Below are 17,500 nucleotides of genomic sequence, written 5' to 3' on the forward strand. Positions count from 1 at the left end.
AACAATATTTACAGTCTGCGGTTAACCACCGAGCTGAACCTTTAGCTTCTAACATCACAGAAACTCATTCTTTTCAACATCTTAACAACAAACATTTCGAACAATTCAGAATTACCTTTTCCCCAGTTTAATCCAGTCCTGGCTAGATATGTTAACATTAGCATCTTTAGCATGAATGGGAGTGTTGATCGGCTAAACCATTGACCGTAAATAATGGGCTACACTGCGGTCAATTATACAGTTAGCCGGCTGGTTTACAAGCTAACGTTTAACAAGCTAGGTCCGTAAATAGAAACACCGACACATGAGTATGCAGTAAATATAACACTACTATATCACTTCCCGAAAAAAAACTGAAGCATCAACTTCTTGGATGGTCTGTTAACCGCACGGCAAGCCATGTATGTTGTCAGATATGTGTTAAACAAACTTAAGAACTTAAGCTTAAGAACCAAAACATTTTCACAGACAGCTGATTGACCGGACCTCAGGCGACTCTCCTCCGAGGCGTCAGGGCGAGAATAATAAGACGACACAGGAACAGAAAAGCAAACATTTGACCTGCTGTCCTGAACACTGGATGATTTACTGACCAGCCTGAGGCTCTGCAACCAATCACAGACCAGTTCAGTTAGTCAAGTAACCGGCTAACGCCTCATGGGATGGATGTGATAAAGATCTGAACGCTGAGAAAACGAGAAGTCCACATTCCTAAAACTTAGCCCGGAGCTCCTCCTGAGGATTTCTCTGCTTCAAACAACACAAAAACAATCAGGTGTCGTCTCCAGCTCTGGCCAGGTGAAGCTACTGACTGCACGGCGAGGTGCGCGGCGAGGTGCACGGCGTTGATGTCGTGCAACATGGCTGGGCCTTCACAGGAAGAACCAGAATCTACGTTTGTTTTGTAAAGAATAAAAATCACAGGCGCCTGCAAAAATAAGATGTAATCATGAAGCAGCATACGAGTATTTATCATGCACACAGGGAGAGGAAGAACCAGGATCAGACTCAGAAACCAGGATCAGACTCGCACAGTCAGTCCAAGAGTGCGTGCCACAGATTTCCGCTTTTCGTTTAAGTGGGGGCTTCTTGTCGCTCTGTCAGTGCAGCCGTCTGGCTCCGGGGTATGGAGTTAGATCAGTCTCAATATTCACAAATGCACACAGAAGGCTTCACAACTATATTTAATTCTATATAAATGTAAAACAAATCCACAAATAAATAAACAAGATTCACAAATGTATTTCTGATTCACACACAAATATTTATAGTTTTATATATGTAATAGAAATCCACAAATATATGATATACATATATATTTAAAAAACACATTTCTATCTTGTTACATTACAAAATATTCAGTCTGTATTTACAAACTGTTTGTCATTTGTGATCCTCACTGCATTTGTGTGTGGGACTTTTGAGACTCCTCTGCCGTGGTTAGATTCACAAATGCGTTTTTTTCAGCAGGGAAATGTCTGTAGCCAATCAGATGTCTCCTTCCTATTCAGCCAATCACAGTAGGGTAGATTCAAGGGTATGATTTAATGTGATCACTGTAGCGTTGCATCTGCGCAGACAGCGATTAGCCTAGCTGTCTGATGAAGTCATCTTTAATCTGACCAGCACAAATAGTCTCTGTGATTGTCGTACTATATATGGAAAGTTGTTTATCGTGTTGGGTATATTGACTGTGTGTCGTTGGTTTAACTGGTGTTGAATAAACTGGTGATATTCCGGCCGATATGTTGGGGCCTCGGCTTTTGAAGGACCCATCGTTTACTATCGTTATCACGTTTACAATCACACCAGGCATCTGCAAAGTCAACTATATTTTCCGTCTGACATTCGTCGGGTTTACAGTCTATGGTTTCAACTTACTTTGTGACTCCGCAAACTCTTACCGAGTAGCGTTTGTCTGTTTATAGCTCAGAGAGCGTGTGTGGGTGGTGAAGCGAGTGAGGAGAGGGAGAGCGGAGGCGAGTGTGTGTGTTCGATAGGTGTGTGTGCTCGAGTCACGTAGTTGATGCCGGGGACCGGGGCAGTGTCACAGCAGAGAAACGAGTCAGTATCTGAAGTGTATGTGCAGTTTGAGCTCTGTGTGTGTAATAAACGGCCCGACTCTCAAGAAACAAGCCGGACTCTCCGTGTCTGCTTACTATTAGCTGCGGTTCAGTAAAAGTGGCGGGGTCTGGCCCTGGAGCTGGAGCAGATCAATAAGTCTCCCCTGTCCGCTCTGACCACGCTCCAGATGCTGAAGCAGGAAAAGTTAACACTAGTAGGCCTAACGTTACTGGACACAAACAGTCTGAACGATGTGAGAAAGCCCCAAAGTACCGTGGAGTGACACCTGGCCATGTTAACTTGTGACAGTGACCGCTAGTCTGTCATCAGAATGACGTTGATACATAACCACACGCAGTCATATAGCATTGTCATAACCACGATAAACAACTTTCTATATATAGTACGACAATCACAGAGACTATTTGTGCTGGTCAGATTAAAGATGACTTAATTAGATTGTCTGATAGCTAGGTTCACAAATGACAAACAGTTTGTAAATACAGACTGAACAGTTTGTATATAAATGTAACAAGATAGAAATGTGTTTTTTTAAATATATATGTATATCATATATTTGTGGATTTCTATTACATATATACAAAAGTATAAATATTTGTGTGTGAAGAAATACATTTGTGAATCCTTCTGTGTGCATGTGTGAATATTGAGACTGATCTAACTCCATACCGGGGCCCCACTGATAACACAATCTGTCAATCAGAGGAGGGCGGGATTTAGAAGTCACAGCATGGAGGCTACAAGAGGCACCAGATGAGACGAGATAACCACGAGACCAAACCTGCCCGTGATGTTACGCACAGATAACATACATTAGACTGTTGTTCAGGAATTTCACACTACGGGGGAGGGGGGGGGGGGGGGGGGGGGGTTCATCTGAAGGGTCATTATATAAACCTTTAATGTCAGGCCCCCCTCACCCGACACCAGGAAGAACTTTTCAAGATGAGGTGAAAATGTTTAGAGTAGTTCAGATATCTCAGGCTGTTTCATAGAATCTGATTCTCTCTCTCTCTCCTGTCGCTCTGCAGGTTGGTGCTCTCTCTCTCTTCTCTCCCCTGCAGCTGCTGATTGAGCTCACCTGACACCAACAACCAATCACAGGACGGGAGAGAGCAGCTTCCTCCTTCAGTGGACGGAGGTCTTCTTGGACTCAGGTCTAGTCCACATCCATTATATATTGTTTTTTAAATAGACATTTTTCTTTCTCCTTTTTATTGAAGGTCTACTTAACTAGTGGAGGTCTACTGAACTAGAGGAGGTCTACTGAACTAGAGGAGGTCTACTGAACTAGAGGAGGTCTACTGAACTAGTGGAGGTCTACTGAACTAGAGGAGGTATACTGAACTAGAGGAGGTCTAATGAACTAGAGGAGGTCTACTGGACTAGAGGAGGTCTACTGAACTAGAGGAGGTCTACTGAACTAGAGGAGGTCTACTGAACTAGTGGAGGTCTACTGAACTAGTGGAGGTCTACTGAACTAGAGGAGGTCTACTGAACTAGTGGAGGTCTACTGAACTAGAGGAGGTCTACTGAACTAGTGGAGGTCTACTGAACTAGAGGAGGTCTACTGAACTAGTGGAGGTCTACTGAACTAGAGGAGGTCTACTGAACTAGTGGAGGTCTACTGAACTAGAGGAGGTCTACTGAACTAGAGGAGGTCTAATGAACTAGAGGAGGTCTACTGAACTAGTGGAGGTCTACTGAACTAGAGGAGGTCTACTGAACTAGAGGAGGTCTAATGAACTAGAGGAGGTCTACTGGACTAGAGGAGGTCTACTGAACTAGAGGAGGTCTACTGAACTAGTGGAGGTCTACTGAACTAGTGGAGGTCTACTGAACTAGAGGAGGTCTAATGAACTTGAGGAGGTCTACTGAACTAGAGGAGGTCTACTGAACTAGAGGAGGTCTACTGAACTAGTAGAGGTCTACTGAACTAGTGGAGGACTACTGAACTAGTGGAGGTCTACTGAACTAGTGGAGGTGTACTTAACTAGTGGAGGTCTACTGAACTAGAGGAGGTCTACTGAACTAGTGGAGGTCTACTGAACTAGTGGAGGTCTACTGAACTAGAGGAGGTCTACTGAACTAGTGGAGGTCTACTGAACTAGAGGAGGTCTACTGAACTAGAGGAGGTCTACTGAACTAGTGGAGGTCTACTGAACTAGTGGAGGTCTACTGAACTAGTGGAGGACTACTGAACTAGTGGAGGTCTACTGAACTAGTGGAGGACTACTGAACTAGTGGAGGTGTACTTAACTAGTGGAGGTCTACTGGACTAGTGGAGGTCTACTGGACTAGTGGAGGTCTAATGAACTAGTGGAGGTGTACTTAACTAGTGGAGGTCTAGTGGACTAGTGGAGGTCTACTGAACTAGAGGAGGTCTACTGAACTAGTGGAGGTCTACTGAACTAGAGGAGGTCTACTGAACTAGAGGAGGTCTACTGAACTAGTGGAGGTCTACTGAACTAGAGGAGGTCTACTGAACTAGAGGAGGTCTACTGAACTAGTGGAGGTCTACTGAACTAGTGGAGGACTACTGAACTAGTGGAGGTCTACTGAACTAGTGGAGGACTACTGAACTAGTGGAGGTGTACTTAACTAGTGGAGGTCTACTGGACTAGTGGAGGTCTACTGGACTAGTGGAGGTCTAATGAACTAGTGGAGGTGTACTTAACTAGTGGAGGTCTACTGGACTAGTGGAGGTCTACTGAACTAGAGGAGGTCTACTGAACTAGTGGAGGTCTACTGAACTAGAGGAGGTCTACTGAACTAGAGGAGGTCTACTGAACTAGAGGAGGTCTACTGAACTAGTGGAGGTCTACTGAACTAGTGGAGGTGTACTTAACTAGTGGAGGTCTACTGGACTAGTGGAGGTCTACTGGACTAGTGGAGGTCTACTGAACTAGTGGAGGTGTACTTAACTAGTGGAGGTCTACTGGACTAGTGGAGGTCTAATGAACTAGTCGAGGTCTACTGGACTAGTGGAGGTCTACAGGACTAGTGGAGGTCTAATGAACTAGTGAGGTCTACTGGACTAGTGGAGGTCTACTGAACTAGTGGAGGTCTACTGGACTAGTGGAGGTCTAATGAACTAGTGGAGGTCTACTGAACTAGTGGAGGTGTACTGAAGTCAGATAGCCTTGGCGACAGGTGGCTCCTCAGACCGGATGATGCTCAGACAAAAATACGTTTTCTGTCTCTCTTTGACGCCTAGCTTTCCAGGGATAAAAGTTCAAACTCGACCGAGAGGAATGTAAACAGCATTCCTGTCGGTCTTTCTAGCTCTGCACAGAGAGCTGATGGAGCAAAGATACAGGTGTGACTGATAGCTTATCACACTAACAGGAAGAACAGGAGGAAGAGGGATTTAAACTTCATCTGAGCCTTTAGTGCAGTGAGATAAAACCACTCAAATGTATCCAAGCAATCTACCTCTGATCGCTGGTTAAAAGACGTTCAGGCTGGTTCAAAAGTGAACGTTTGTTTCACGACTAAACATTAAAGGAGCAGGGGCGCTGATGGCGCAGTGGTTGGTGCGCGCACCCCATGTATGGAGGCTGTAGTCTTCCAAGCGGGCGGCCCAGGTTCAAATCCAGCCTGCGGCTCTTTTCCCGCATGTCGTTACCTACTCTCTCTCCCTGATTTCAGACTCTATCCACTGTCCTATCTCTCCATTAAAGGCACAAAAAGCCCCAAAATAAATCTTTAAACATTAAAGGAGCAGTATGTAACTCTGACCCCTAGTGTTTAAAATTGGTACTGCAGTCTAAATTCTAAACATCATAGAGAGTTGTCTCCCCCCGCCCCCTCCTCTCTAGAGTCGATGCTCACGCAGGTCACCATGTGGTGAACACTGAAGCTTCAGTGTTTATCCAGCTCTACATCGGTCTGTAAACCTTTCTGTGTTCTAACCTCTCTCCATTTTTCAAAAGCATCTCCAATATTGATCCTAGTTTGAGCACGTTTCTGCTCGTGGAGCTTATTAGAAACATGCAGAGGCTTTTTAGGTCGGGTACAATCACTTCTATCTGAAACAGTTCTTCCATCGCTGCAACACCTGTTGGTTTGACCTGATAACTGCTCTCTTATCTGGCAAACGCCTACCTTCTGTGGTCCAAACAAATCCAGAGCATTCAGGACCAGAATCTAAAGTTAGAAGGAGGACATACTGGCTGCTGCATTGTTGTCCGAGAAGCCAGCACTTCAACATAGCATGTTTCCTTAATGTCTGATCATATAGTAAGGTCACTTTATCATTTCACTCTCTACACATCTTACTTAGAATTAAAAAGAGTTTTACAGGATGTACGAGCAGGTGAGCAGCAGCTTGTCGTCTCGTTTGTGTCTAAACGTTTTCACATTCTGCACTTTTTGCTTTCTGTAAATACTCTTCATTATTAACCGGAAGATCCTCCCTTTTTACTGTTCTTTAAATCATTAACAAACAAACTGAGCTCCTCTCTCACAGTAACAGGTTATCAGTAACTAGAGGTGACTCTTCAGACCACCTTAAAAGGTAGAATATGAGGGGGCGGAGCTTACAGGGAGCCTGCATTATTCGACGAGGGGGCAGGTCCGATAGGTGTGAGCAAGCAGAGAAACACACACTCATGAACTACCAGCTCTAGTGTCTAACAGACCACACACTCACAGCAGCATCCTGTCTCTGCACTGAGGACACCCCGGGTTGAGAGAGAGAGAGAGAGAGAGGCTCTAAACTTTCTCTGCTGAATTTTTTTTTCTTCGTTTTCCTCCTGAGAGCCTCACGTTGCCTCACGTCTCCTCTCCTCCTCGTCTCTCTGGGAACAAAACATGACGGACTCTTCAACCAACATGCGGCTGAAGCTGCCGGTCGTCTGCTTCATCCTGGAGATCATCCTCATCATCCTCTTTGGCGCCTTGGTAGAGTACGACGATGAGACGGACGCGAAGAAGTGGCATAACGAAACCCACTCTGATTACGACAACGACTTCTACTACCGCTACCCAAGTGAGTGTTCCTGTTCTGCTGATGTGAGGAGGGTCATGGTCTCAGGGTGAAAGTTCAGAGTGAAGATTCAGAGTGAAGGTTCAGAGTGAAGGTTCAGGGTCATGGTCTCAGAGTGAAGGGTCATGGTCTCAGGGTGAAGATTCAGAGTGAAGGTTCAGGATGAAGGTTCATGGTGAAGGTTCAGAGTGAGAGTTCAGAGTGAAGGTTCAGAGTGAAGGTTCAGAGTGAAGGTACAGAGTGAAGGTTCAGAGTGAAAGTTCAGAGTGAAGGTTCAGAGTGAAGGTACAGAGTGAAGGTTCAGAGTGAAGGTTCAGAGTGAAAGTTCAGAGTGAAGGTTCAGAGTGAAGGTACAGAGTGAAGGTTCAGAGTGAAGGTACAGAGTGAAGGTTCAGAGTGAAGGTACAGAGTGAAGGTTCAGAGTGAAGGTACAGAGTGAAGGTTCAGAATGAAGGTTCAGAGTGAAAGTTCAGAGTGAAAGTTCAGAGTGAAGGTTCATGGTCTCAGGGTGAAGGTACAGAGTGAAGGTTCATGGTCTCAGGGTGAAGGTTCAGAGTGAAAGTTCAGGATGAAGGTTCAGAGTGAAGGTTTGACTCAAAGTATGGACTGATCGTTGTTCAGAACCCTGTAAACTTTCTGAAGAACTCTTTGGACGTCACTTATTCTAAACTTTCTGCATGCATAAGTATCCATAGTTTTTGAACCGTATTGCTGCTGCTGGTGATAAAATGGAGTCGATCGATGTTGACCAGGTAAACATCTGCTTTAATGCTGCTTTACCTCAGTGCCGATTCAGAGAGGAGGCTTTCTATTGGACAGGAGAAGTCACCTGTTGGACAACGGTCTGTTTCGTGGTCAAACACGAGAGAAAAGGTGGTCAGTGAGAATGATCAGAGAGACGTTTGAAGAGGAGGGAGTGAGGAATCTGGAATCCATCATCAAACATTGGATTCAGTATCTTGGCTCTGCATAGTCATCAAATATTTCAGATTTTTATAAATCTTTTCTTACGTAAGACTTGTTCTTAGGTAAGAACAGACTTCTTGTGTTCCTGTCACCACTCCTCACATGCTGAATAAAGTCCCTCCTCTTCAGGTCTTTTTGTCTCCAGATAACACTTGTTATGAGTTGATGTTATAAAAATAAAAACTGATTGATTGACTTCACAACTCATCCGGTTTCTTCTCCGAGTCCACTGTTCCTCCGGCGCCATCTTTGGTGCTCCGATGGTTATCTCCACAACCAAACGTTCTGTTACCAGCATGTGACTCTACAGGCCCTGCCCTTTTATGGGCATGAGTGGGCGGTAACCTATGCTGATTGGAAACAGGAATAGATAAGAAAACACCTTTCAGTCATTTTAGAACATGTTGGTGAATCTGACGGAGAGTCTTCTTAAGAACAACTTCAGAAAATTCTTACGAAGATTTTGGTGAATGAGGCCCAATGACTCCAACCCCCAAGATGCCATTCTTCCTCCACCTTCCTCTTTAGGACTTGTACTTGTAGGGCTGAAGTTAAAGGGGAGCTGACATTAACAGCTTCTGATGACCTCAGTAAGAATGTGAGGGCACAGACAGAGCAGACACTAACATGCAGATAATACTTTAACTTATGTCAATACTGTCCATTTATAACTCTGTTTTTGCACATTTACATTTAATCTTCCATATTTAATTTACAACCATTTACGACTCTGTTCTTGCACATTTACATTTAATCTTCCATATTTAATCTTCCTATTTTAGACTAGTAATGCTTAGTTAAATGCTGGTTGTATATATTCACATTCTTAGTTTTTGATATTTTTAGTACTTATTTACTTTGTATTTAATATTATATTGTGTTTAGATTTGCTAACATTGTGGTTTTTTTTTTACTCATATTGTGTGTTGGATAACCTGCTGCTGTAACGCCACAATTTCCCAGTTTGGGATCAATAAAATAATTCTATTCTATTCTATTCTATTCTATTCTATAATACAACACAGTGACCTTGGTCGTCGTAGTAACAGTTAACCCAATCAGTGAGCTGAGTCTGCACTGACATGTAGTCAAATATAAACACAGAAACAGGGTTTCCATCACCCATCACAGAAAAATGTCTATCAGCTCTAAGTCTCTAAAGATCTCTGATGAGACACTTTCTGTAAATATTAAACTGGACTAACTTTGACCCAGATTCAAATGATCCTCTTTTCCTACCCAGGATCCGATGATCCCAATAACTTTTTGGACTTTAGTGAAACTCAGACCCAACACAGGTTACAGGTGTAACGCTCTTCATGTGACCCCGACTTGAAGCATGAACGCAATTACCATCTTCATGTTCCACCTTACGAACGCGAGCCTGGAGGAGTTGTAGCGAAGGCTGGTGGGCGTGTCTCAACAAGTCAAAAGCTGTTAACCAGGTTTATCTGTGCGCTGTCAGGTGATCTGTGAGAATCACTCACTAAAGTTCACCCAAAAGTTTAACAGATAACCTGAGGCTGAACTTACCTGCAGGCTTCACAGGTGTCTGGGCTCCAGAGAGTTCAGAGTGTGACAGCTGCAGCGGCTCGAAGAGGGACATAAAGAATCAGGAGAGCAAAACATGATCGCCAAAGAAAGAGGATGAAACCGTTTTCACACAAGCAGCAGCCGGAGTCAGACATTAGACATGCTTAAACATTTAAACATGCTTAAACACGTACACACCTCACTATGTAAACATTAGAGTTTAGTTTCTATTTGGAGGCAAAGTGAGATTCGTAGTCTTTGGTTGGTGTTACCTGCACCTGATGTTAAATCTGAGATCATACCCCGTAAACCTGAACCTGGATATGTCCAAATACCAAACAAAAGTGAGACCATGTTAGACTGTAAGAGACAGCTGAGGTCTGCAGACTGTCCAACTCTTTACACTGGGAGGTGAGACATCAGGAACACTGGGAGGTGAGACGTCAGGAACACTGGGAACACTGGGAGGTGAGACATCAGGAACACTGGGAACACTGGGAGGTGAGACATCAGGAACACTGGGAGGTGAGACATCAGGAACACTGGGAGGTGAGACATCAGGAACACTGGGAACACTGGGAGGTGAGACATCAGGAACACTGGGAGGTGAGACGTCAGGAACACTGGGAGGTGACACATCAGGAACACTGGGAACACTGGGAGGTGAGACCTCAGGAACACTGGGAACACTGGGAGGTGAGACATAGCAGGAACACTGGGAGGTGAGACATCAGGAACACTGGGAGGTGAGACCTCAGGGACACTGGGAACACTGGGAGGTGAGACATCAGGAACACTGGGAGGTGAGACGTCAGGAACACTGGGAGGTGACACATCAGGAACACTGGGAGGTGAGACCTCAGGAACACTGGGAACACTGGGAGGTGAGACATAGCAGGAACACTGGGAGGTGAGACATCAGGAACACTGGGAGGTGAGACCTCAGGGACACTGGGAACACTGGGAGGTGAGACATCAGGGACACTGGGAGGTGAGACGTAGCAGGAGGGTGTCTTTATCCAAGCAGAACTTTTCACACAGACTGTGAGGTTAAACTATTAGAGAGTGCATTTCATTAGATTTAATGACTCCAATAATCTTTAACCTGACACCTTAGTTGAAACATAATTTACCTTCAAGTTAGACTGTACACAACTTCCACCCTCATACTGACTGCATGCATGGACGAGCCTGTACAAGAAACAGGTTCCTGCTCTACAGGTCGTCTGTAGAGACACACACACACCTGAGCTCTGTGTCGTCTCTACAGGTCGTCTATAGAACAGGTAAAGACACACCTGAGCTGTGTTCTTGTCTAAAGCAGGATCATGTGCAGCCTGTTAATCTGTTATGTGTTGGTGGTCCTGCAGTCCATGTTTTGTCTGCCCTGTATGTTCCTGTGAGATAAGGGTGGTATGCGGCAGCCTGCTCAGGCAGCAGATCCCCTGCAGGTGAAAAACGAGGCTGTGGGTGTCTGAGAGCTCTCAGGTTGTTACCCTGGAGCAGAAACACTCATCTAACTGGTTCTCAGAGAAGTGCAGGATTATTAAAAGAAGCACAAATAAAGAAGCCATTTCAATTTGAGCATTAAAGGTCCCATATTATGCTTTTTCTGGTTTTATATGCTCTTTAGTGTGTTTTCCATGTGTCCTGTGCATGTTTAGGCACATCTGTGTGCAAAAATTCAAAGTCTGCGGAAACGCGGCTTCTCCTACGTCCTCCTGTTAGCTGTAGCATTAACTGCATGTAACGCTCGGTTCTAGCCCCCCTCGATAAAAATTTGTCAGTCCGGCGTCATTGTCAGTGTGAGATCAATGATCTAAGTCCATTGGCTCGTTGTGGTAAGCCCAGCAGCTCATGTTGAAATTTCCGAGACGCGTGCTGAGCAACTGACCAATAATGACAGAGCGGATCGGCAGACCAATCAGAGCAGACTTGGCCCACGTGGGGTCTAACAGTGGGGGCTCAACAGAGCGTAGCTGACGGACTCAGAGCGTAGAGGGAGCAAGGAGGAGCAGTACATGAAAACAGACACTTTTTTCAGACTTTATCTATTGTGAACGTACAAAAGTAGGTACATAGATTAAATATACGAACCCCAAAAAGGGCAGAATATGGGCTCTTTAACTTCCCCGACTCACAGACGAGCAGTAACAGAGCGAGTGAGTGACAGTGGGGATGTTTGGTCTTTGCAGCGTTCCAGTAAAGACCTCATGATCATGACATTTGATTCAGAGTAAAGCTCTGAAGACTCTGTTAGATGTTGGTGTAGATCTGGAAATGATTCACTAACAGTCACAGTGGATAATCACACTCATGAAAACGCTGTGTCATTAGTTTGTAGTTCTGCAGGATCACAGGAAAACATCATGAGACCAGGAGGAGACTAAAGGTCTGTGAGTGGATCTGGATCAAACAGAAACCCCCAGTGCTGAAAAAAAGAGGACAATAAGGAATTGCAAGAACTGCAGTTCCTCGAGTGTCCACTTGAGGCTTGCTCCAAAAGATCCAAAGGTCCCATACACACCTCATTTTAAAATGTCCAGACATCAACATCCTGTTCATAAAGTGTTTGAGGTCTGATTCATGTCTTTGTCTGCACACACTCTACGAGCGGGTGAATATAACTCACCTGTTTTGATTTAACTAATTCTTATTTAGTTATTCAAAATTAGGGGCGTGGCCTCTTTGACTGATGTGTGTGTGTGTTGTAGCTGTTGGTCAGGAGGGTTAAACCCCGCCCTCAGCTCCACCTCTTTGATCTAAATTCAGTCAAACTGTGGACTAGATTTTCATGATGTTTGGTGGAATGGTGTTGGATTGTGATTGGACCAAGGGATGAAACTTTGAGCTGATATGTAGTGATGTGACCTTTGACCTCTTGATGACGGGGAAACTACTCCCCCCCACCGTCATGGTTTACTCTAGTTCTCTCTTCCTGTCTTGTTTGGTCAATCGTCCCTGGTGTTTCTTTAAGCCTGAGTGAATCTGTATTTTATTCTTCTTCTTTGTTCTTTATGTTTCCTGTTTTATTTTGAAGGTCTTTCCCCTGTGTATCATGTCTTGTGTTACTCCCTCCCTTTGTGTGTTTCCCTCCCTTTTTGACTGCCGTCACCTGTTTCCCTCTCCCTCATCTCCTTAGTATCTGTGTCCTGTCTTTCTGCTCAGTTGGTCGTACGTCGATCTCGCCGTGTAGTTTCAGTGTCAAGGTGAGTCATGGGGATTCTGCAGAGAGCAGACTGATGACACTCTGAAACAGGAGCACTTCTTCTTCTGGATGCAGATTTAAACATTTGATTTCAGTCTGACTCTGTTTGCTGTCTGACCTCCGACTTCTCTCTCAGACTGGTTATCCAGACGTGCAGAGGTTAAACACTCTAAACCTCTACCTCTTATTTTGTGAGTAAAACTTTCCCTTTAAAGAGAGCCAACTCAGAAATCCTGTGTTATAACGGAGGGTTTAAAGACCCCCTGGTGGTCCTCATCAGAATAAAGACTTTGGCGAATGAAATCATTAAGTGGAACATCCTCGTCTTTCCATCATCGTGTTTCAGCATGTGTGGTGTTTTAATGTCTGGGTCCTAAATGATGAAACATCAGCAGAAAACATGATCAGAGCCGAGCAGACCTCCATGACAGTGAGACACTAATTCCTCTCAGCAGATTCTTTCTTTGCTCTGATTGGACGGTTTCCTCCTTGGATGTCGGTGCGTGTATCTGGGCCAAAATGCCATCGGGGACACTGGCGACACCTCCGCTGGGCCATGCCAATTGACAGTTACCATGGAGACGGCTGCCACAGCACAGTGCAATATTGTGTGTTTGGGACAAATGAGGATAGTTAGAGAGAGCGCTCACAAAGTGTGTGAACCAGGACGGTGAGGGTGGGAGGTCCCAGAGTTCTTTATCCTCACTTTCAGAGTTAACTCTTTGAACACCACTTCTTAGTGATGACATAGATATGTAAAGTAACGTCTTCCTCTATATTAATGTCACCTTGAGAATCTACAGTTTATGTATCTGGTGTGGAAGAGCTCCTGAGAGGTCGATCTGAAGAAGAGTTCTCCTCACACGAGTCCATGAACATCTTCTATCTTCAATAATCAGAAATATAATCAGAAGAAACCTGGCCTTCAGGGACCCCTTATAAACGTCTTCAGAGACCCCTTATAAACGCACCTCAGAAGCCAGCTGTGGTTCACTTCTCTTCTGATAGATATAGAGATAGAGATAGAGATATCTAGATAGAGTTATATATCTCGGTCAATGGTTGAACTTCTTTGTGAGGCTCAGAAAACACAAAAACAAGTTTGCTTTCGTTTTCTCTCGTTTGTCTCTTTTTGTTTTTCTGCAAACCCTCGAGTCGCATCGCTCAATATTTATTCTCCTTAATAGAAAACAAACACTAAAGTTCACATTTGACATGAAGCTTCGTCCCTCCAGGCTGCTGAGCATCTCCATTTTTTCTCAGCTGGTGTTTTCTACGTCGTGCAGGTTTCCAGGATGTGCACGTGATGATCTTCATCGGTTTTGGCTTCCTCATGACGTTCCTGCAGAGGTACGGCTTCAGCAGCGTGGGCTTCAACTTCCTGATCGCAGCCTTCGCCCTGCAGTGGGCGACGCTGATGCAGGGCTTCTTCCATGGGATGCATCACGGCAAGATCCACATCGGAGTGGAGAGGTATGTGATGAACACACTGTGCATGTACAAACACACACACACATCTCAAAAACAGTCTGAAAGCTACCTGTTGATTATTAGCTCTGAACTTTGAGGCTTGTTGGAAGATCCACAAACACACATTTACAAAGACAAATAAAATTCCCTCAACAGCAGCTCAGTGAACAAAAGGGAAAAACAACACAATCAAGACCATACTGCTCCTATCACAGACTGTGGGCGTGTTCAAAAGAACAACACATTCCTATAGGCCTTATAGTCCTCATCCAGACCTGAGTCTTCTCTAACCCAGCCCTGGTTTCAACACAACTGCCCTGTAGTTTCTTTAAAGCTTCAGGACTCTCCCATAGTGTGGAGACCTGTTCCTGAAGCCCAGATAAATCCTGGAGACGGCCCTGACCACGTTGCTTTTACTGATGTTTACTTCCTGTTTGTTGGCTCTTATTGACGTTGTTTACTTCCTGCTTGTTGGCTTTTACTGATGTTTACTTCCTTTTTGTTGGCTCTTACTGACGTTGTTTACTTCCTGTTTGTTGGCTCTTACTGACGTTGTTTACTTCCTGTTTGTTGGCTCTTACTGACGTTGTTTACTTCCTGTTTGTTGGCTCTTACTGACGTTGTTTACTTCCTGTTTGTTGGCTCTTACTGACGTTGTTTACTTCCTGTTTGTTGGCGCTTACTGACGTTGTTTACTTCCTGTTTGTTGGCTCTTACTGATGTTGTTTACTTCCTGTTTGTTGGCTCTTACTTACATTGTTTATTTCCTGTTTGTTGGCTCTTACTGACGTTGTTTACTTCCTGTTTGTTGGCTCTTACTGATGTTGTTTACTTCCTGTTTGTTGGCTCTTACTTACATTGTTTATTTCCTGTTTGTTGGCTCTTACTGACGTTGTTTACTTCCTGTTTGTTGGCTCTTACTGACGTTGTTTACTTCTTGTTTGTTTGCTCTCACTGATGTCGTTTACTTCCTGTTTGTTGGCTCTTACTGACGTTGTTTACTTCCTGTTTGTTGGCTCTTACTGACGTTGTTTACTTCCTGTTTGTTGGCTCTTACTGACGTTGTTTACTTCCTGTTTGTTGGCTCTTACTGACATTGTTTACTTCCTGTTTGTTGGCTCTTACTGACGTTGTTTACGTCCTGTTTGTTGGCTCTTACTGACGTTGTTTACTTCCTGTTTGTTGGCTCTTACTGACGTTGTTTACTTCTTGTTTGTTTGCTCTCACTGATGTCGTTTACTTCCTGTTTGTTGGCTCTTACTGACGTTGTTTACTTCCTGTTTGTTGGCTCTTACTGACGTTGTTTACTTCCTGTTTGTTGGCTCTTACTGACGTTGTTTACGTCCTGTTTGTTGGCTCTTACTGACGTTGTTTACTTCCTGTTTGTTGGCTCATCTAAACTTGTGCATCACTTGTGCATCACTTGTGCATCACTTGTGCATCACTTGTGCATCACTTGGCTCTGGCTGCTGTAGTGATGTTTATCTCCGTCTCGCAGTATGATCAATGCTGACTTCTGCACGGGTTCTGTGCTCATCTCGTTCGGAGCCGTTCTGGGTAAAACCAGTCCTGTGCAGCTGCTGATCATGGCGATGTTCGAGGTCACGCTGTTTGCTGTCAATGAGTTTGTCCTGCTGACCATTCTCGGGGTAAGAGGCTGTAGATCTTCATGGTGTTGTCTTAATGTCTGAAACTGAAGAGAGCTCTGACTGCAGCTGGACTGTGCTTCAGGTAAAGGACGCTGGAGGCTCCATGACCATCCACACCTTTGGAGCTTACTTCGGCCTCATGGTGACCCGAGTCCTGTACAGACCCAACCTGGACAAGAGCAAAAGCAGGAACTGCTCAGTCTACCATTCGGACCTTTTCGCTATGATCGGTAACCGTCAGTCCTCAAACTGCTTCTGCAGCTTGAACCTTGCCTGCCGCTCTAAACCAATGAAATGCTGTTCTCGCTGTTCTCCTCATCAGGTACCATCTACCTGTGGATGTTCTGGCCCAGCTTTAACTCTGCCATCACCGCTCATGGAGACGACCAGCACCGCACCGCCATGAACACCTACTACTCGCTGGCCGCCTGCACTCTGGCGTCCTACGGCATGTCCTCGCTCACCGCACACGACGGGAAGCTGGACATGGTGAGGACGCTGCTTCATAAGGGTTAACTGTTGTTTCAGGTCATCGACTGGATTACCAAGTCAAAGAGGGGGTGGAGTCAGAATGCTGCTCAGTGATTGGTTTATCACTAACATCTGAACTTCCTGTGGGCAGGATTCATCTCAGGTGTTCAGATTTAAAGTGGGAGACATATTTCCTTTACAAACAGGAAGTGTCTCCTGAAGAGAGACGACATCTGGATCTATGGAGGCTGTCGACTCAATCTTCTTCCTGTTGGGGCGTTCCTGAGCTGATAGAGATCAAACCTCAGAGTGGATGGTGTTGGGTGACGTGTCAGACGAGTGAACGCACCCTGCAGCCTGTTGATGATAATCAGCTGATGCAGTCAGTTTGTCTCTAACGGGTTCAGCCTGAAGTCACATCGGACACTTTGATCTAATCGTCACATCGTTATCGTTCGGTACATTCGTCGGTTTCTTCCTCTCCAGATCTGCAGATACATTCAGACATTTAAATACAAAACCAGGGATTTCATCGTTTATAGCTTTATAGGAAAAGTTGTTGGTTTATAATTTAACAGATATTAACATGACCTCTGCATGCCATAAGCCCCGCCTCCATAAACACACCTCCTGTTAATCCGAAGGTCACTGACAGACGAGAGTCACAGGAAGCTGACGACCAGCGAGCATCACCACCGTCTGATAAATAATCTGACACCAACAGAAACATCACTTTGATAAAGTCACATGAACGTGAAGAACAATGAAAGGTTCATTTATTCATTTGATTCAAAATAAAAGATGGAGCCCTCCATGTTCCCAACAAGAAGAGAACAGAAACATCAAAGAATAGAATTCAGTATTTACAGATACCAACATATCAGCCGATATCTTTCTTTGATCCGTAGAGATATTTATATTTATATATTTATTTCTTGTGTTGATCCATCAAACTCTCCGCAGAGTGATGATGTTTGTTGTAATCCATATAGCGCCCTCTGCTGGTGACAGAGAACTGCAAGTGTAATACAATGAAACTCAACATGCAACGCGGTTAGACTGGTAAATAAATCGAGTAATATCGGCGTATATCTGAGATAAAATGAGCCGATCCTGATAATCACTGGA

The 17,500-nt window shown here is 44.6% G+C and overlaps 1 protein-coding gene across 1 annotated transcript in view; it reads left to right on the forward strand.

The window, feature by feature from the left end:
• The first annotated feature begins 6,726 nt into the window (after window positions 1–6,726).
• The window catches only part of rhbg (Rh family B glycoprotein), a 15,814-nt gene continuing 5,040 nt past the window's right edge, over window positions 6,727–17,500 (forward strand). Inside the window, exons 1-5 of the mRNA XM_061049745.1 lie at window positions 6,727–7,078; window positions 14,069–14,255; window positions 15,751–15,901; window positions 15,984–16,131; window positions 16,224–16,390. Coding sequence (XP_060905728.1) covers window positions 6,901–7,078; window positions 14,069–14,255; window positions 15,751–15,901; window positions 15,984–16,131; window positions 16,224–16,390 — 831 coding nt within the window. The 5' untranslated portion in view covers window positions 6,727–6,900. The remainder of the gene's footprint in view (window positions 7,079–14,068; window positions 14,256–15,750; window positions 15,902–15,983; window positions 16,132–16,223; window positions 16,391–17,500) is intronic.

This window comes from Labrus mixtus, chromosome 11, assembly GCF_963584025.1.
Source record: "Labrus mixtus chromosome 11, fLabMix1.1, whole genome shotgun sequence".
Taxonomy (NCBI): domain Eukaryota; kingdom Metazoa; phylum Chordata; class Actinopteri; order Labriformes; family Labridae; genus Labrus; species Labrus mixtus.